The following is an 18,708-nucleotide window of genomic DNA, read 5'->3' on the forward strand; positions in this document are numbered from 1 at the left end:
GGACCAAAGGCACTGACCTGACTGGACCTCCATATTAAATACGGTGTAGTGTATAGTGCTGTCAGGCTCTGTAAGGCCAGATGTCGGACAGTAAAGTCTTACGGCTTTGATGGTAACATTCTAGATGAAGTTTTTTGAGAGTTCTGGGCACTCTCAACAAACTGCGCTGCTCGCAAATCGACCTCCAAAAGAGATAGGACAAAGTGAAACACTCACGAATGAAAGTTGAATAGGAATAGGCTCGGGTACAACCAGTGTAGAGTCGTAAAGCCTTCCAGGATTCGTCAGTCTATTCCACGCAGAAATACTGGTGATGCTAGAGGCCCGTGAATGGCTGGAGCATAATGCGACCTCCAAAGTTATAGGTTCTAACCAGCCAAGTGGCCATTAAGGCTTTGTACTCAGTGCGATATACTCCACACTGGTGAGACAGTGCAGAGCCGCGCTGAACAGTCTGTCAACACACTGAAAGCTACCGTATTCCGGTTCCCGAGCATAGGAACGTTGGAGGGAATGAGCAGGCCGATGGACTGGCGCGAGGAACTTCACTCGTGACACTCCTTTGATGGGACTGTGGAGTATGGAATCTGCTCGCACTTCTTGACAGCGGCTGCCTCCAGATGACGAAAGCGCTAAGTCAAAGAGAATTTAGCCCTTCTACAACAAAGAATACCCTCATGGGAGCTTTTGGTCCAGACATACGTGTATAAATGCATACAGAATTTCGGCTGTTTGCACGGAGTGCTGGCTTATAGGGAAAGTTGTGTTGGGAGGAACCCTCAGTGATGTGTAATTTTAGATAAAGCCAGGTCACTGGGCAAACAAGTTCTTCTGTTTAAAGAGATATGTGGTTGTAGAATGGGGGGGAGGGGTGGGGCTAACCACTACTGATCAGCTCTAAAGATCGAAGCCGGCTGGATTGTGCTCGCCTTGTCTCTGTGGCATCACTGGTGTGTACCCTTTTTTTGAACCTGTTCCACGAAAATTGGTCCTAGCCTCCTCTATCAAACGCCATATACGGGAAGAAAATTTTGTTAATCAAATTTATTGTTGATTATCTTATTGGAATCATCATGAAAGGAACGCTAATAGGAAAAAAATAAAGCCCCGAACCCGTCAGCTCTTCTTGGGCTGGCTGGCCTGGATACTATTCCAAAATTAAATCGCATCTTCCAGCAGTCATTAGTTCCCCATGCAAATATAAGTTTTTTATTAGCCCAATGGGGTTGCCACTTAAAAGTGTTCATCTGATCCTTGATCCTGCTCTATTCAGATTGCTTGCAAGGGCCTTTTTTTGAGATATTGGGAAATACTCCATCTTAAGACTACATTGCAAGACCTATCCCTATTGAAATCATCTTTTGCACAGAAAGTCCTTGTGAAAATGTTAGGATAAAGTAGACATTTTAAGGGTCTACCTATGTTATCTAGTATTCAAAAACGTCTTTCGAAATTTGTGACCATTTCGGATTTGCTAGGAACTGCTTAAATTTAAGATGGTTACGTGAGTATTGGGCGAACTAAACTGCATTACCGTAGCCTTTAATACCTGCATTTCTGTACGCAGTCAATAGCATGAAGTCGAGGTTGTTGTAACTAAAATTCGACATTTATCTTTTTCAAGGTTTGGATAAAAGTCTGTCGATATTGTCACCGTTCAATCTGAAGTGGTTTTGAAGATTTTTGGTACTTTCCAGCGCTGTTCATACCATTATCTACGGTGACAGATAGTGGGGTTCCTGCTTCCTTTAAATCCAAAACTTTAGTAATCTTTCCTTCCATTTGCCCTTCCTGTTTCTAATATAGACTCAACTCCTCCCAGTCCTTAGTATAACCCAAAAAGATTGTTTTTGTACATTTCATCGAATTTACGTCGTTGACTTTGTTCTGTGCTGAGGAAAAAATCGGTGGTGGAGCCATTGTAATTTTGAGTTGGCCGCTTTATGTTGTAGGGATTTTCGGAGATTCGTTGAAATTGTCGTTGTCACGTTATCAAATTGCCATTGGAACCATGCACGCGCATATGCCTATTGAGGTTGCCGGACTGTGAGAATCTGTTGGAGTAGTAAAAATTTGGGTCAACAACTTTAAGCCACCCTAGGACTACCCTAGTGCTGGGTATGTCAGAGTTTGGATGCTTACCTGAGGAGACATAATTTACATTGGTATGGCTTCTCACCGCTATGAATTCGTAGATGTTTCGTTAGTGTGGAACTATCGGAAAATGCTTTCTTGCAGGCTCGACATCGATAAGGACGTTCGCCTGAATGCGTTCGCATATGGGTCGTTACGCTTGAACTTTGTGAGAAACGTCGATCGCAGATAGGACATCGAAATGGTTTTTGACCTGTATGTGTGCGTACGTGAGCGGTTAAATTGGCTGCTTGCGAGAAGCTTTTATTGCAATCTGGACACCTGAAAATAGCAAAGCAAAGGATTAGAGGAACTTGAATATTTGAACAAAAAGGAATAGCAGAATGCAGTGGTTTTGAGTAAGAATCTCGCGGGGGAAGGGATTGAACTATTTTTGTGAGCACTTTCCTTTTTCATCTGTTTTTTTTCTGGTCACCCCCGGAAGTAAACACGAATTTATAACAAACTCAGATGCCTAGGATTGGCCAAAGGACTATTTCGGACTGGCTTTTTTTAGCCAGGTGGAATACGCCAGGCACTCTATTCCATAAAATGTTTCAAATTGTGGAATATGCAGACAATATAAATATTCTGGGACTATCCAAATCCTACTACAAAGCAACCTTGGTGAAACTATCCAAGGCAGTGAGAGCAGCCAACCTAAAAACAGTCTAGAAGACAGAGTTGACAAAATATGACAGTGAGCAATTTTGTCAGTCCTCTGCTATGGTAGCAATGCGTGGAACATGAAATAGGGAGGATCGAAGCCAATAAATACTTTAGATAAACGAGTTCTCATGCGAATATTGGCCCCAGTGAGCGATAGTGGCAGGCATAGGCCTCTAACTTTATACTAGTCCAGAAGCTACGATGGACAGGGCACGTGGGACGTATGGATAAACCGGTGAGTCTTAGATGACTTCTGAAAGGAAAAGCCCAAATATGACGACCACCCCCTAGGAAGAAACATTCGAATTCGGCTCCCGGCGCATTGTTTGAATTTATATGGTGGAAGAAAAGCATTGCACATATTCGACGTTCTTCAATCACTTGCGCATGCAAATTTTTTTATGGTGTTGTGTATGTGATGCCTGAGATGGGGAAAGATACACAAGAAAACTATCTAGGCGTAATCGCCACACACGCGAGTTAGCTACCTCGCACTTAACCAGGATATTTGCAATGACATTCTGTGAACCCGATTTGCTCCTCCTCTTGCTGTGGAAGTATACAACAATACCTTTAATTGGTGCGATCTGACACAAGGCGAATGGGGATTCAGGACTCGCTCTATTATTACATAGTTATGACTCTGTTGTAAAGGTTGAATTTTCAATTTTTTCTTAGGGATTGAGGAGTGCTAAGTTCACATCCATTTAATGTCGGACGGGACCAAATGGAGAGCAACTTGCTCCCACTCTTTATGGTTCAAGTTCAAGTTCAAAAATGAAAAGTGGGACGAAGACGGCAACGGTTTCTTACCAGAGCAGGGGCAAACCCTCAGACGCTGCCTCACGGCATAGGCGCGATTCTCGTCCAAGTAACACCTGACGGAGACAAGATTCCTATTGCTTTTATGTCGCAGAAACTTAACGCGACCTAACGCAATTACACGGTGACAAAACAGGAGTGTCTGGGTGCCGTGAAAGTCTTTAAGAAGTTCTGGGCCTACATGAAGGGATATAAATTTGAAGTGGTCACTGATCACGTTTCCCTCAAATGGCTGATGAGCCAAAGTGATTTGAGTGGTCGTTTTGCACGCTGGACGTTGAAGTTCGAAGGTTTCAAGTTGACCATCAAGCATCGCAAGGGAACACAGAACGTCGTTGCTGACACTCTGTCCCACGTTCATGGAGCTCTATTTGAACTTTCCCGATTTTAAATCAGCGGAATATCTCCTATTGATAGCCTGAATCCAGGACAATTCTCATCAATTTCTTGATCTACGTGTGGTCGACGGGTACATCTACAAAAGAACAAAACACCCCTCGGGATTTGCTCTACAGAAAGCTTCGGAAAATTTGGGTTCCGGGGGAGTTGACGGAGGGTTTGATTGATCGACTTCATGACCACTCCCTGTGTGCTCAGGGGGAGTTTGCTAAGACCTTACATCCTCTAAAAGCCGTGTACTTCTGACCCCGTATGGCTCAACAAGTGAAGTCATATGTGGACAGTTGCATTACATGCAAGACCACGAAGGCGCCCAGTAAGAAAACTTCCCCCTCCTATGGTTCCTACTCCACTCCCCGATAGGCCGTTTCGGAAGCTGTTCATCGACTTTACTGGTCCGTATCCACGAAGTAAGTTGGGAAACGTCGGAACTATGGTGATCCAACCTTTCCTAGCTGAAGTTGTAACACGATTCCAAGTGAATCGAACCTTTAATGTCTTTGGCACTCCTGAATCGGTGCTGACGGTCAACGGGGTATAATTCCGTTCCGCTCACTTCAGTCGGGTGATGAAGCAAATGGGCATTAAACACATCTTCACCGCTCTATATACTCCTCAGACGAATGCTTCCGAACCGATCCCTAACAGCCGCCATTCGAGTTTATGTCTCTCCTGATCAGCGCGACTGGAACCGAAAAGTCCCGTTACTCTGCTGCGCGCTGAGATCATCTGTACAGCTGTACAGCTACCGGACACACCCCTTATTTTTTTACTTTTGGTCAAAATATGATCACTCATGGAGGGTCCTTCCCTCTGTTGCGTCAATTGAACCTCCTGCAGGATCCTTCCTCGTTCATCACTAGTGATGCGAAGACGGAGCCCCTAAAGCAGGAGGTCCAAGAGAAACTGCGATTGGCACAGCAGAGAGCAGCTGGCCATCACAACTTGAGGGTTAGTCTGGAGGAACTTCCGGCACAGGGATTTTAATAAACATTAAAACGCCAAGCTGGACCTGAAGTTCCTGCCCATTGTAGTGAAGGAGCGACTGGACGTCCATCTGTACCGGCTGACGAATAACCGTGGGAGAGATGTGGGGGTGTTCCATGCGAAGGGTATAAAGTCTAGTTCTTAAGACACTCCTAGCCAGCTCGCATCTCACCAAGTCCCTCGGGGCAAACTATGGCGCATCAATCTTTTGCTTCTGACGAAGTTGATACTGCGGCAACCGAAAAGTCGTCACCAGTGGTACAACACTCGCTCAAGACGATTGCCATCACCCAGGAGGTTCAAATTCATGTGTTGAAGTTGATGGAGCGAGTGAAGCAATTCAAGGGCGGTTTCCGAGCGAGTAGGGAGTATCTATACCTATATGACATGCTTACTCAGAGTCTTCCCTAACTTTACTCGGTAGACGTGGGTGACCAGGATAACATCCAGCCCTCTCGGAAGGAGCCTATCAGGCACGTCTGCGAGTGCATTTTGGTTCACTCCGAACCCGACTCAAGCGTCGCTGACTGATTGCTCCAGGTTTTTTTCCTCGCCGTGGGGCCCGAAAGGTGGCATTTTCGTTATCTTTTGGGGTTTACAGCCACCGGGCTTGTCAGTATTAGGATCAGGACTTCCTTCCCTTGCGAATATTCTGATGCCTAAACGAATTTATGAAGATTTTGTTCAGTAGGTGAACATCCTCTTGTAAATTAGAGCTTGATGCTCAAAACAGGGCTATTCAGCGGAACTGGCTGAAGCTACTGCCAAGGTGCCTGAGTGGAGGATGCAGAAAGAAGTAGAATGGACCTTGTCCATTCATTTGCATATCAGAAACTCCGGAGCTTCACCTTTTAAATGTTTGCCGAGGAGTTAGCCCAAATTATTGATTCAACATATTAAAAGTAAAGTTCATCGTCACGTAGATGTCAGAATCGGCTCAGAGCTGATCCTTCCTCGTCCATCCCGCACCCGTTAGGTTTTTGTGATTTAGTCCCCTCCCTTATTAGGCCGTTTGGCAGCCTGGCTGCTTTGGGATTGAAATGCCTCGAGACTTCACGTCTCTATTAGAGTAGTTTACCCCGGGTGGGTTTAGTTGAGTGCTGAGTCAAGGCATGTGACAAAATCTCTGTGTCCTGACAGGGAGGTAATATTTGAGAACCAAGAACCTCGGCCCTCTTCTCGCCGAACTGCAAACATTTGGGTTAGCTCCAGCACGTGCCGCCCGGTGCCTCATATTATCTCGTGCAGTCGGTTTTCACGACTGGCAAACCTGTTAGGGGAGTTTATCAAGATATAGGAGGTTTTCATTCTGTGGTACACTGTCCATTTATCCTTATAGGAGAGTAATTCTCCCTTTCGAGAGTTCTCGGTGGCTTCATCTGTAACCTGTAAACTCCGTGCAACCATGGATAAATCTTGTTTGAGACACTCTAGAATCGAGTAAAGTGTCAATTAAGCAAAAGATATCATTCATAGCAAATGTAACAGATAGTCAGCAGCTAGGTCCTGGGACCCTTCATATTTTGACAATATGTCGGGAATGGTTTTAAGTGGGCTGCCAAAGTGAATGGCCGCGTTGCTCTTATGATTTGCATAATCAATTTTGTTGTCCAATTTATTTATAAAAATTAATGAGCAAATCTTACAAAATTTTCTAAGAAGGTCTCACCTGTAAGGTCTCTCCCCTGAATGCGTTCTTAGGTGCGTTTTTAGAGTACTTGGCCTTGCATAGGTCTTCCCACACAATCTACAGAGGTTAGGCTTCGAATCCGAGCTCAGACCGTCACCGCTGTCCTCCTCGTCGAATCCAATCCCGAACGATTTCGCATCTTTAATCTAAATCAAGATGAGTATTAAAATGTTGATACTTTAGGTGGTTCTCATATCTCAGCGCTTACTTGACTGAACGAAGGACTTTTTGATGGAGAATAAGCAGAAATATTTGTGGAATAATAATTTCGTTGTGATGATGGTGACGGAATTTTCGTTGGTTCTGATATCGAATTCGTACTTTGACTACTCGTTGGCGGTCGAAAGTCTGCAGTGAAGGAATAGGTAGCACTGCCCGGATAGTGACTGGGGCTCAAAAGTGGTGGATAAAGGACATTCACCGTCGAGGCGCTGTTCTGTGGTGTCCATTGCATCTGAAATAGGGATCGAGATACAAGGTAATAGCGTTTTTCGTCAAAAAAGTGGATTTGCCGCTGTGCGTTACCTGCGAACATTGCATAGGAACTGATGCATCCGATCCATAACCATGCATGGTCATATTCATACTTACATTGACACTCATACTGGGATATATAGCGGCAGGCGGTGGAGCATGTTGACCACAAGCTGAATCATAGTATGTCTGCGAACTGTAGGATGAGCTGTTCTGCGATTGTGACTGATGATGATGGTTCGGTGAGACCAACATTTGTGGATGCACTGTATATGAGAGTGACGCTTGTGGGGCTGAAAAACTAATAGTTTGTTGTTCAAAAATCAGCGGAAGAGACGTTGGAATAAGGTAGGACAGAATTCAGGACGAAAGGATGCTTTTAGTTTGAAAAGATACTTGGGTACTTGAGGTATTAAGGGAACCTTCTTTACAGGAAATACTTACTTGTACGAAGCACCGCAGGGTGAGAACGGGAATAAACTTGGCAATGGATCGATTTCTAGCGGTGGCAGTCCAGGGAAGCTTGAAGTCATATCTTCTGAACTCCAATAGTTACCGGTGAGGTTTGTTTGTGAGTTATTTTGTGATGAGCTAGAATTCGTAAGTATTAAATTAGCTGACAAATTTTACTCGTAAATAAAGTGAGTCCATATTTGTTAGAAAAATGGAGGGGAGAATAACAAGGATACGAAAACTGCTTCCATTTAAGGGAGTTTATCGCTTCATCTATGCTTGGACGTTGTAAGGCCTTTTCCAACTGTGGAAGAGGAAAATTTATGTGATCCGATGATGCAGATGCACTCACTCTCAATCTGCAGCTTTCTAGGCCCGTTAAACTGATGTACTGATCTACACTATTTGCGATTCGGTAGAGGCTACCGTTTTTCAGCATCTAGGCCGCATTAACCACAAGAAAGAAGGTTACTTTTACAAAGACTGAAGCATTCGCTGAAGACATTTATTGTATTGCAACAACTGCCACAAGCTAAGGATAGTGAAAATTAGCGTCCCAGTAACTGCAACTTTTCTTTGTTAGAATAGTAGAAAGGGGACCTGACCTTCTTCAATAGAAGAGTAATCGCGATGCGTGAAAACTGAAGGTATCTTAGGAGTCATTGTTCCGCAGTTTCTCCTTTTAAGCTTTTGTGGATGACGAAACGATATTATGACCCTAGGTCTGGAATTCTTACTGAACTGGACATGATGACTTTTGCTCCAAGCGCTATCATTGCTTCAGCTCCTTCCAGGTCTTCCCAAGGTTCTAAGCAACGTGATTCTGGGGCGAGCCACTAATAGTTTTATGGTCCTTTCTAAAGTGCAATGCGCGCACTAGGCCTGTATGCGGACAAGGTTCTCATTTCTAGATTGTTTCGAGCCGGATTAATCTGATGAGAAAGGTCTTAATGAAGTTTTGTAACTCTTGGATAACAGTGACAGTCACTTTCCATGTGTTGTTCCGATATGCCAGCACAGAGAGACCCTTGGCGCGGAATAACCTTTGATGTTGGTGAAGAGAAGGAATAGCAGCGACCATAGAATTCGGCCCTGTCGCACTCCCCTCTCTCCTGATTTTGTCGGAAACTTTCTAGAAATCAATAAAGAGCAGATGAAACGTAGACCTAAACTCCGCCCGCTCCACCAATATGATCGGCAGGATGTTAATGCTGAACTTTCAGGAGGATCCATTGGGGGCGTTGTTTGATGTGTTCTAGCATAATTTTAGCTATTATTACTTTGTAGGGAAGGAAGCATACAAATATCCCTCACATTGTCACACTCAAGACGGATGTCAGTTGAAGCTCAAGTGACCTTATAGCAGACTTTTGCTCGAACAGTGGAAACAGTGCGGCGTCAGTGATTAACTGGTGGAAATCGTGAAATGCCGCAAACCTCTAATCGTTGTCCTTACGGTCCATAAGATCGTATTTCCCGTCGCATACCTTGGCGCTGGCCAAGTTTCGCTTGGTATTTAGATTACTCATCCCCTTAGGAAGCCTCTCCTGGATTGGAAGTAGTTACTCAGAAAATTACTACTCCCCCCTCGTTGTTACGTTGTACTGGGCTGACAGGGGGGGGGGGGGGGGGTTCGTTAGCATTAGTCCGACACACGTATTTCCTTCAAATTTTCCAGAGTAAAATAGTACACTTCCTGAGGATGTAGGCGAGTGTCTTACGTCACTAATCCCCGGAATATTTAACTTGTAGCGGTGGAACTTTCGCTCAAGTTGGAGAAGGCAAGCATTCTTGGGATCCATGATCGCATTGTCGAGGACCGAACGCATATTATAAAAACCAGTCCATGAACGATAACCGAGGCCATCCTTATCCGAGGCATAGATAATGTTTGATTAACAAGAAGAAGAATCGAAATTTGTGGGCGAACGGCAAGCCTATACTGACATGGTTTTGCTAGGCCAGTTGTTTCCGAGATGGTGACCTCCGGTATCCCTTGGCGATAGTGGTGAAAGGCGAGGCAAAGCGGGTTATTCCTCAGCGTTCTAGAAGACTACCAGGATTGTTCTACTCCTGAAGGCATTGTAAAAGTATAGAAGTAGTCTTAGGTCGTATAGGGGCATATCTCTTTTTACAGCCTTTCGCGAAGTCGTGGAGACAATTATGGTCCGCCGACTGGGAATGAACATATCCTATCTGGATATGAATAGCAGTACGGCTTCTGAATTCGTGTGTCCACCGATGTATGTGAAAACTTTTGTTGTCCGCTGCGTAAGCAAGTAGGTCATTGGAATCTTTGTAGGTTTCAAAGACGCATTTGATTAGCTAAGTTGGTCTTCTGTGCTGTCAAAAACTTTGTGAGTTTAGCTGTCAGGAGTTAGATCTGTGGAAGGGCTACCTCCTTGGTAGTAAAGTATTCGCCCAAAGTGTCAATGTGTGTTAGTGGATGAATCGCAGGCTCATTTCTATGGAACCAGATGATGGATGAACTATTGGGTAAATTAAGCTCGATGGTTGAATGCGCGGATGATCTCCTCTTCTTTTATGGGAACAGTCCACTTGAACTCGAGCAGAGAGATATGGAGTATATTGAGAAAATCGGTGTGTCCGTTTCAATGGAATGCCATCCCCATGTTGTTGAAGGGCAACTTATGCCATTGGCCATTGCCTAAGTTGGATGGAGGGGGTTTAACATATCGGAGGTATGCGTTTAACTAAGCTGGTGTTTTTGTTGAGGCGTGTGATGAGGTGTGAGTGGGGTCTGACTAGAAGAACTGCTATACCGATATATGTAGGACTTTTTGTTGCGTGTTCTGCATATGGGCCTTCCCTGTTGCAAAGATCGTGATGCTCCTTAACCTGGACCGGAGTCTTGTAGTCAGAAGTCTGTCATAATCCTGCTTCCAGATCAAGAGGGTGCCCATTGTGGTAGCCGCAAAAAAAAAACCCGATATAAAATTCACACCTACTGTATTTAGGCTTTCCAGAGTGCAAAAGCATAGTGGAAAGAAGGAGAGGAGAACTCTCCAGAGTACCAGCACCTTACCTCGCTTAGGCCGAGAATGTACAGCTGTATATCTTTAGAATTCTCTTCCCAAGAAATTTTTTAAACTTTGGTTAATCCGCTTTACTACGATTCCGTCTTTACTTTACTGCCTGTACATTTATTATAATTGAACTAATATGTTGAGCGTTTGCAACAAAACCTATTAAGAGTTCAAGAACAATTGACTTTGCATACGCTACAAGTTCCTTAGGGTAGGTACTCATAGGCAATTATGACGCTCTTCCTTTCACCATTGTCCTGGTATGCAAGATAATCGCAGCTTGGCCCTACCGCAGAATTGTCTTAGTATGGTTGCTTGTAACAAATTTGATATCCGGATATCATAATCTCTTTTACTGATCCTATTCATAGATTTTACCAACCTGAATCCATGGCGCTTGTCTGAGAAAGATATAAGAAGAGTTTCATAATGATGAAAACCGGCGTCAACTGAAGATTCTGGTGTATCGAGTGTGGGTCTCACCGTGGTTGCCAGCTTGTTTCCTTTTTTTCCTTGCGTCTGACTTCATTGAATATTGCCACAATTGGCGATGCATGAACGCCCATGCTGCCATTCTCAACGAGTTTCGTCTTCTTTCGTAGAGTCTCTTCTGCTATCGACTAGTGATCTTCCCAGGTTCATGGTATTCAAATATTGGTATTAGACCTGTTGGATCCATATCACCAGTTTGCTTCCAGTTTTGTTGGTAGAGGCGGACGAGATGGTTTAGGTAGATAAGATTCAGTCGGTAGTCTCATTCATGGCTGAAGTTTTCTTCTGCTGTGTCTTCCTCTTTCGTTTCGTGAAAGATTTAGGCAACAAGGCCACGGAAACACCGCCAGTAGTTAGGTGTCCAGTTTTTTCCCAATATGGGAGACTCTGGATTCTCTTTTTTGACTGCATCATAGCTACTACCTGCAAATATTCTACTGGGGTGGGAAGTGTATCTCTCACAGATTTTTCAGGGAGTGTCTTTTTTGAGGTAGGGTAGGTGAATGCATTTACATACAGAGTGTTGGACTCCCGCAATAGTACGTCGTCGAAGCACCAACTAAACACGTCGCCATCGTCAGAGAGCTAGCCTGTAACCGTTTGTCATATTACTTCGGGCTAGCACTCGAACTCTCCCGCCTTGCGGAGCCTTCAAATCGGGGAATTCCTTTCACCAACGAGTGGGGAAAGGAGGAAGGGAACTGCCAGTTCAAGGAACCTCCTGACATCCGGCCCCTCCACCGGTCGAGCTCTATCTTCTTTGAAAGGAGGAGAACCCGAACGTAATGGGCAACACGGCTCCACCTGTCAGCGCTTCTGAGGATCCTCTCGACAATATTGCCTGGATAGAGATGCCCTGTATTTAAATAGAGCTGCTGACGAATCCCATTACAACTCAATTGCAAAACACAGAATCCGGAGGCAGTGCATTTTTAATTTGGTGCAGGTAGGGCTGAAAACCTCCATACCCACTCAAGAGCTGGTTAAGGAAATAATCAGTATTACCATGCTTTCAGTTCAGCCACGCACTTAAGTTGCCAATGAGTCACGAAATCCATCTGCCTCTAGTTTCATTTTACCATTTTGTACGCAGGCACCAGCCGCAAAGCTCCCCGTCTCTATGCTTGCGCGAGATGCTTACAATATACCTCCTTTCCAAGAGCGTTAGCCCATATCTCTGCTTTGATTTGATTTATTTTTGAGTCAAGAGTCAGTCCAAGGTAATTTGCCGTTGGTTTTGATCCGATTACTGCCTCCCCTGGACCCAGGGTCGGTATTCTCTTTTTAGTCAGGATGATTATTTCGATTTTTTTCCAGCGCAAGGTTGAAACCATGAACAGCTATCCATTCGCTTTCCCCGTCGCATCAATATGCCATATCGACTTTAAGTAGACTATTAAAGGAAGCGTTCCAGAGGGCCGGCCCTAGGATGGATCCCTGCGTTACCCCTGACATGACCTACATCCCTCTCTGACCCTCTAGCGTTTTATAGAGCAGGGAGCGGTTCCTCAGTTAGTCCCTCAATATCCGTAAGAGATAGTGCGGCACGTGGAAAGTATTGTCTAGTGTGCCTAGCGGCTCTTACCATTTTAAAGAATTAAAGGCTTTTCTGACGTCAAGTGTTACGAGGAGCACCACCCGTCGAGCTTGGCTGCTATGTGCCTTCACTCGACGAATGGCATCCACCACTCGCATGACAGCATCAACTGTGGATCTCCCTGCTCTAAAACCAAACTGCTATAGGGGTAATTCTCCGGCAGCGCGTATCACTTTAGCGAGTGTACTTCTGATGAGCTTTTCGAGCACTTTCTCAGCAGTGTCAAGCATACAAAGTGGGCAGTATGAAGACAGCAACTCAGGATCGCCTTACCCTTTGGTGATCAGCGCAAACCTCGTCATCTTCCAACGAGTAGGGAAAATGCTCTCTTCCGGGTAACCGTTGAATTTGCCGAGCATTAGGTCTGGCCGATGTTGGAACACCAGTTTATACAACTCTGCTAGGATACCGTCGGGTCCAGGCACCTTCTTGTTTTTCATAGAGAGGACTGTCTGTTTCAACTCTTTTATAGAGAAACGTTGGCAGTTCTCGGCAGTCTCCGCGCCGACGTCATCAGCCCGTACGGGATGCGCAGGGAATAGTGCTTGTACAATGCCGTACATCTGCTCGGCCTTAAGGGAACAAGGATTCCGGAGAGCCCCGATTTTTCGGGTTACCAGTTCCACGGGGCCCCATTCACCTCGTCGAAAAGATCCCGCCAACAGCGAACTTTGCTCTTGTTTATTACGCACCGGAGTCTCCTTTTGGCTGATCTGTACTCTGTCATTATGGTACGTGCCTCCTCCCCGTCGTTTATACATTGTGTCACGCGGTGGAGTCTTTTCCAAGAGTTTCGAGAAACTTCCGGTGTTCACCTTCGCGACGTTGCATGCACGCAGGGGTGGCGCACACCGAGGGTTTGTGTTAACCATTTCGAAGACAATGTATTGCTGGTTGAGGATGCTAGGAGTCCTGAGTCCGCACCCACTTGGTGATGGACCGGACCACTTGGGAAGCAACTTACTTCCTCTTTTGTAGTCCATGGACTCCTCTTTTTTGGGTTAAACACCCAAGTTTTCAAAAAAGAACGAAAAAGTTGACTGAAGGTTTCATCCAGGACAGAGGCAACTCATCAGACGCTGCCTCACCTCTGCCCTGGGAGCAGTGTGATCGAAAGTGACGACAGATGGTAATCGCTCCACTTAAATATAATTCCAAACACGTAATGGATACGAATTATATTTAAGTGAAATCCGTCATAAGTCCAGACCTAAACCAGGCGGAAGTAAATTTTTTGTTCAGGATGCTGGGAGTCCTGAGTCCGTACCTACTTGGTGATGGACCGGACCACTTGGAAAGCAACTTACTTCCTCTTTTGTAGTCCATGGACTCCTCTTTTTTGGGTTAAACATCCAAGTTTGTTGGTCTCCTGCCGAAAAGTCTTCCAAAACTCATCACCCGTTCACCAGTGACATCAGAGACTCGGACGTGAAGGTTACGTCTGGAATGCTAACCTCACAGCCTGGGCGCCGAAACGTTCGGGTAGGTCCGGTGTTGAAAACTACAAGTCCTGTTCTCTCCGCCATTCTGAGAATTCGTTTCCTTCTGGAGTCTGGGTGAGGCATGCCGCATTCAAGTGCCCTGGCATTGAAGTCATCCTCGATCAGGTTCTGGTCTTCTGTGCCCAAGATAGCGTCTTCAGAGCATCAAGTCTGTGTCGAAAGCCCGGCATCGTCTCCTTCGGTGTTAGATAGACACTGGAAAACATCATCATCTTCAACGGCGCATCAACCGCTATCCGGTCTATGCTTGCCTGAATAAGGAACTCAAGACACCCTAGTTTTACGCCAAGGTCCATCAATTCGATATCCCTAAAAACTGTGGCGTTCTGACCTACGCCATGGCTCCATCTCAGGCAAGGTCTGCCTCGTCTTCTTTTTCTGCCATAGATTTTGCCCTTTAGGCTTTTCGGGCTGAATCATCCTCAACCATATGGATTAAGTGACCCGCCCACCGCAACCTGTTGAGCCGGATTTTATCCACAATCAGATCGTCGCTCATAGATTTCTTCGTTATGTAGGCTACGCAATCGTCCACCCTCACGTAGGGGGCCAAAAATTCCAGGTTAAAATCTTAGACCGTTGTTGATGTTGAATGGTCTCGAGAGTGATCCTGCTTCTTTTATCTGGCCTCGCACATTGGTCAGGGTTAGCCTAGTCAGTCTTATCAATTTCGTCGGGATACCGAATCCTCTCATGGCCGTGTACGGTTTTACCCTGGCTATGCTATCATAGGCGACTTTAAAGTCGATGAAAAGATGACACTGAAAAACGTTACCCCTAAACAACAAATCCCCACAAAGCCGTCGCCTCGGCTTTGTGCAGGAACCCTAAGGTGGGTGCCATTCAGATGGCAGTGATACCTTATATTTCAGGGTGCCATAAAGTTGGTTCCTTGTTTAGGTACTGCTCACTGATGAGCACTAAATTAGCTTTGGTCAGCTCAAAGAGGGTACATGAAACTGGCGAGGCCTCCAGAATCCGCATTTTCGACACTCTTAGTGTAGTAGTAGATCACTACAGGTTACTCTACCAAGCCAAGGATTTGTCCTGGTATAGCAGTAAAAACGATTAGTCCGAGGGTCGCTTCAGTTAATTGTCGAATAGTTGGAAAGTTTCATTAAAAGAAGAGGTAAATTACAAAGAACGAACTTTACATTCTTTTGGATTTCTCCCCATAACAGTTCAGCTTCCGAAACCTTGAACGGAGTCCTTGAGATCGTGTGAACAATATACGTCTCACTTATTTACCTTCGACCATATATAATTTCACTTTTAATTGAACTATTGTCCATTGCGGTTTAAATTGTTCCGACCATTGTTGCGGAAATTTGATATATTCGAGATAGTCCCGGAGCCCGCATCACACAGTAACTCTAAGGAACTTGAACACGAAGAATTCTATCTCAGTTACAGTCAATTACGATAAAAACATGTCCACAGATACTCATGTTTTCTCACAATAATCTTCATTCGGAAAGATGCTGCGAAAGATACTTTTGCTAAACAATTCTGCTGGTCTAGCCACAAAATGACTGGCACTTCAAAGCGAAAGATCTCTTCATCAGTCAAACGAGCAGAGGTCGAGACACCAGCAAAAAGGAGCGACAACAATCGAAAAGAACTAAATGAAGCCTCGAAGCAGATATCAAGAGGAATAACACAAATATAGTCAGTGGGACGTGAACAGAAGTTGACGGAGATGCGAATACGTTACCTGAGAACACCGTTGTGGTCGAGACAGTTTCCGCAGTCGAAATCCGAGCCGCCCAGGGTTGAAATCGGTAACGATGAGGCTCCTTGACACGACACGCAGCCACCGCAGGATTCCGGACAGTCCTAGAATGTACGGTGCGAGGTTGATTTCGTCTACATCACCAGAAACTGAACAAATCCCAAAGGTGGTCAACTAAACGAACCGTGACCGAAATTCCGTGTTCCAGTCAAATGCAACCGGATAAAAGTGAACCGAATTTACCGCGAATTAAAAAGTTCACATTTAATTATTACTTTTATCTTTTATCTGATTCAAAGCACGACCAGTGGGAATTTGCGAAAACTTTTTAATGTTTGTTAATTGAACTTTACCTGAGGACTGTCGAGCGGAAGCCCGAACAAGGGATTGTTGGGCACATATCCCGTCTCCGGCTCCACGGCAGCTTCCCCATTCGGCACTTCACAGGATATATACATGGCTCCACCCTCCTGGTTTTCCAGTGAATCTGTTGAATATACAAAATTTTGAGATGAATTATTTGGTTGAGTCCTGGCATAGGTAGTTGCAGGGATGAATTTTCACCTTGCATATCGGAAATGGTGCATGCGCCTGGAATTGGATAGAGTTGGGAATTGGGAAGCAGAGGAATTAGGCGAGGGGCGGCCGGCATTCTTGATGCTATGTTGCGTTCCCATCGAAACGTGAAATATCGAAAGGATCAGATGCATTGCTCTGGCTTCACATAGTCAATAACCATCTGAAGACTTACTTTAGGAGGTTTTCAATCGTAGAAATAGCCGAAGTCGATGCTATTCATGCTTTAATTAAAATTTCGAGATATTTTGGATGGGGGTGGAATGTGGTTTGTGTGCGTGTTGTTGAAAAGTTTCTCAGATTGCCAATACGTATATTATTGGAATATTTTCATAACACGTGTAATGTTTTGAAAAAAGATACTATGATACTTAAAACTATATCAAAAATCAAAATCCTGTTGATAAAAAACTATGATATTTGACAACATGGATAAGAGACTGAGAACAAGCTAAGAAGCATTCTTCTTCTTCTTTCTCCTTCGAATCTTCGCCATTAACATGCTCTGAATTACGGAGAAATCTTCCAATCCAAAGCGTTTCAGATACTCTTTGTAGTAGTCACTGTGTCTTGTACCTCAGGAATCGTCAGCAATCTTTAACGGGTCGCTTACGATACGGGGAGGTGCCCGAGGAAATAGCTCTGACTCCTTAACTGGCATAATACCTGCGTGCTAAGTATTATAGTAGCCTCGAGAAAATTTCTCGGTGAAGAGCGAACTGCTTATGACCGATACACCCTGAGACACACTAGGAATCCCCGGAGCCGTCGAAAACTCCTTGTCGACGTCAGTGGGATGATGTGAACCTAGCTCTGTCAAGGTGGTAGTTGTGGCGTGTACCAGGAGCCAGTCGCTTCGGGACCCTGGTCCGGTAGTGTGCATTGAACCGGTATCAGTAGACCGCGTTGCCCCGAGCCCTCAGGGTATACCCGTTCCTGACTATTGCGGGACGTTCCCTTGAACACGATGCGCTGGTAAAAAACTTAAATGGCGAATACAAACAATACGAACGAGGAGATAGTGGAAATGGAAAGTGCTCAGCATAAAAATGCGTCGCTCACCCCAGCGCCCAGCGAAGGACGCAACAAGGGCTGAAAAATCTGACACGATGTGGCACCTGCAAAGGAGATGGAAACCCAGACAGTACCGTACAGTGCTATAATCGCGGAAAGAGGTACAGTGGAAACTACCGAAACTAACTAAATGGTTTCGACTATAAGCCGAGTGAGAGGGCTGTCGACTACTCTGGCGCAAGTTGAAGAGGAAAGGCTTATTAAGAAATACTCGGCAATTATGAAGCGCATGGGATCTGCGACGTTCCTCCAGAAAAACATCAGCAAAAGGGTAAAAGAACGGGATAATGGAGCTGGAGGAGCTCCCGGACAGAGTTTCATATTATAGGCGGACATGGAAAGTAAGAGAAAGGATTTAAAAGCCTCCAGGATGCATCCAGATCAGGCATTTGATAAAGCTAAATGGCGAAACCGATCACGATGAGCCGACCCCGCTTGTGAACGGGACAAAGGCTGAAGAAAAAAAAATGGAGAGTAAGAAAAAATCTGCGGGAAGCAGAAACAACCGCGCCTCCCGATGCAAACATTACGAGTACCAAACGGATCGCAGACACCCCATCGCAGAGTGAACTGGGGGAAAAACGGAAGGCGGAAGAGATATTTGAAGGTGACTTCACTCAGGTACTCAGGATCGCAGACACCCCATTATAGAGCGAACTGAGGAAAAAACGAAAAGACGAAGGGACGTCTGAAGGCGACTTCACTCAGGTACTCTCCAGGCGAAGAGGGACAAGAGACAACAACACACCGCGTCATCAGAAAACTCTCTGCTTAAAATTAAGGGGAACACGAAGGACGGAGCACCAAAAGAACAGGTGGGGAGACGAAGGAGGATTAGATCGCCAGCTGCGCTTACTAAGCCGACGGAAGGCGAGACTTTTGCAGAAGTCCTCAGTGAAATCCGTTACAGGATCAAATCCGAAGATAGCGGAGAATTGTCTTCCATTTGTAAAACGAAGGGTGATGGAGTCCCGAACTTGGCTCGAGGACAACAAATAAAGTTACATTCTGTGAAGCAGTCAAGGGGCTTCTGGGAGAGATAGCTTTAGTTTCCAGCCTGG

The 18,708-nt window shown here is 45.2% G+C and overlaps 1 protein-coding gene across 2 annotated transcripts in view; it reads right to left on the reverse strand.

The window, feature by feature from the left end:
* Positions 1–971: 971 nt before the first annotated feature.
* LOC119651811 (protein glass) overlaps positions 972–18,708 on the reverse strand; it is a 35,446-nt gene continuing 17,709 nt past the window's right edge. Inside the window, exons 2-9 of one of the 2 annotated variants that reach the window (XM_038055603.1) lie at positions 16,351–16,484; positions 15,980–16,101; positions 7,619–7,765; positions 7,292–7,475; positions 6,909–7,154; positions 6,680–6,846; positions 2,143–2,415; positions 972–2,054 (exon numbers count right to left, since the gene is read on the reverse strand). In XM_038055603.1, the coding sequence (XP_037911531.1) occupies positions 1,985–2,054; positions 2,143–2,415; positions 6,680–6,846; positions 6,909–7,154; positions 7,292–7,475; positions 7,619–7,765; positions 15,980–16,101; positions 16,351–16,455 (1,314 nt within the window). In that variant the 5' untranslated portion in view covers positions 16,456–16,484 and the 3' untranslated portion in view covers positions 972–1,984. Of the gene's footprint in view, positions 2,055–2,142; positions 2,416–6,679; positions 6,847–6,908; positions 7,155–7,225; positions 7,476–7,618; positions 7,766–15,979; positions 16,102–16,350; positions 16,485–18,708 lie in introns of both variants that reach the window. The other variant, XM_038055602.1, reaches the window with a different exon arrangement.

The sequence above is a fragment of the Hermetia illucens genome, chromosome 3 (genome assembly GCF_905115235.1).
Source record: "Hermetia illucens chromosome 3, iHerIll2.2.curated.20191125, whole genome shotgun sequence".
Classification (NCBI taxonomy): domain Eukaryota; kingdom Metazoa; phylum Arthropoda; class Insecta; order Diptera; family Stratiomyidae; genus Hermetia; species Hermetia illucens.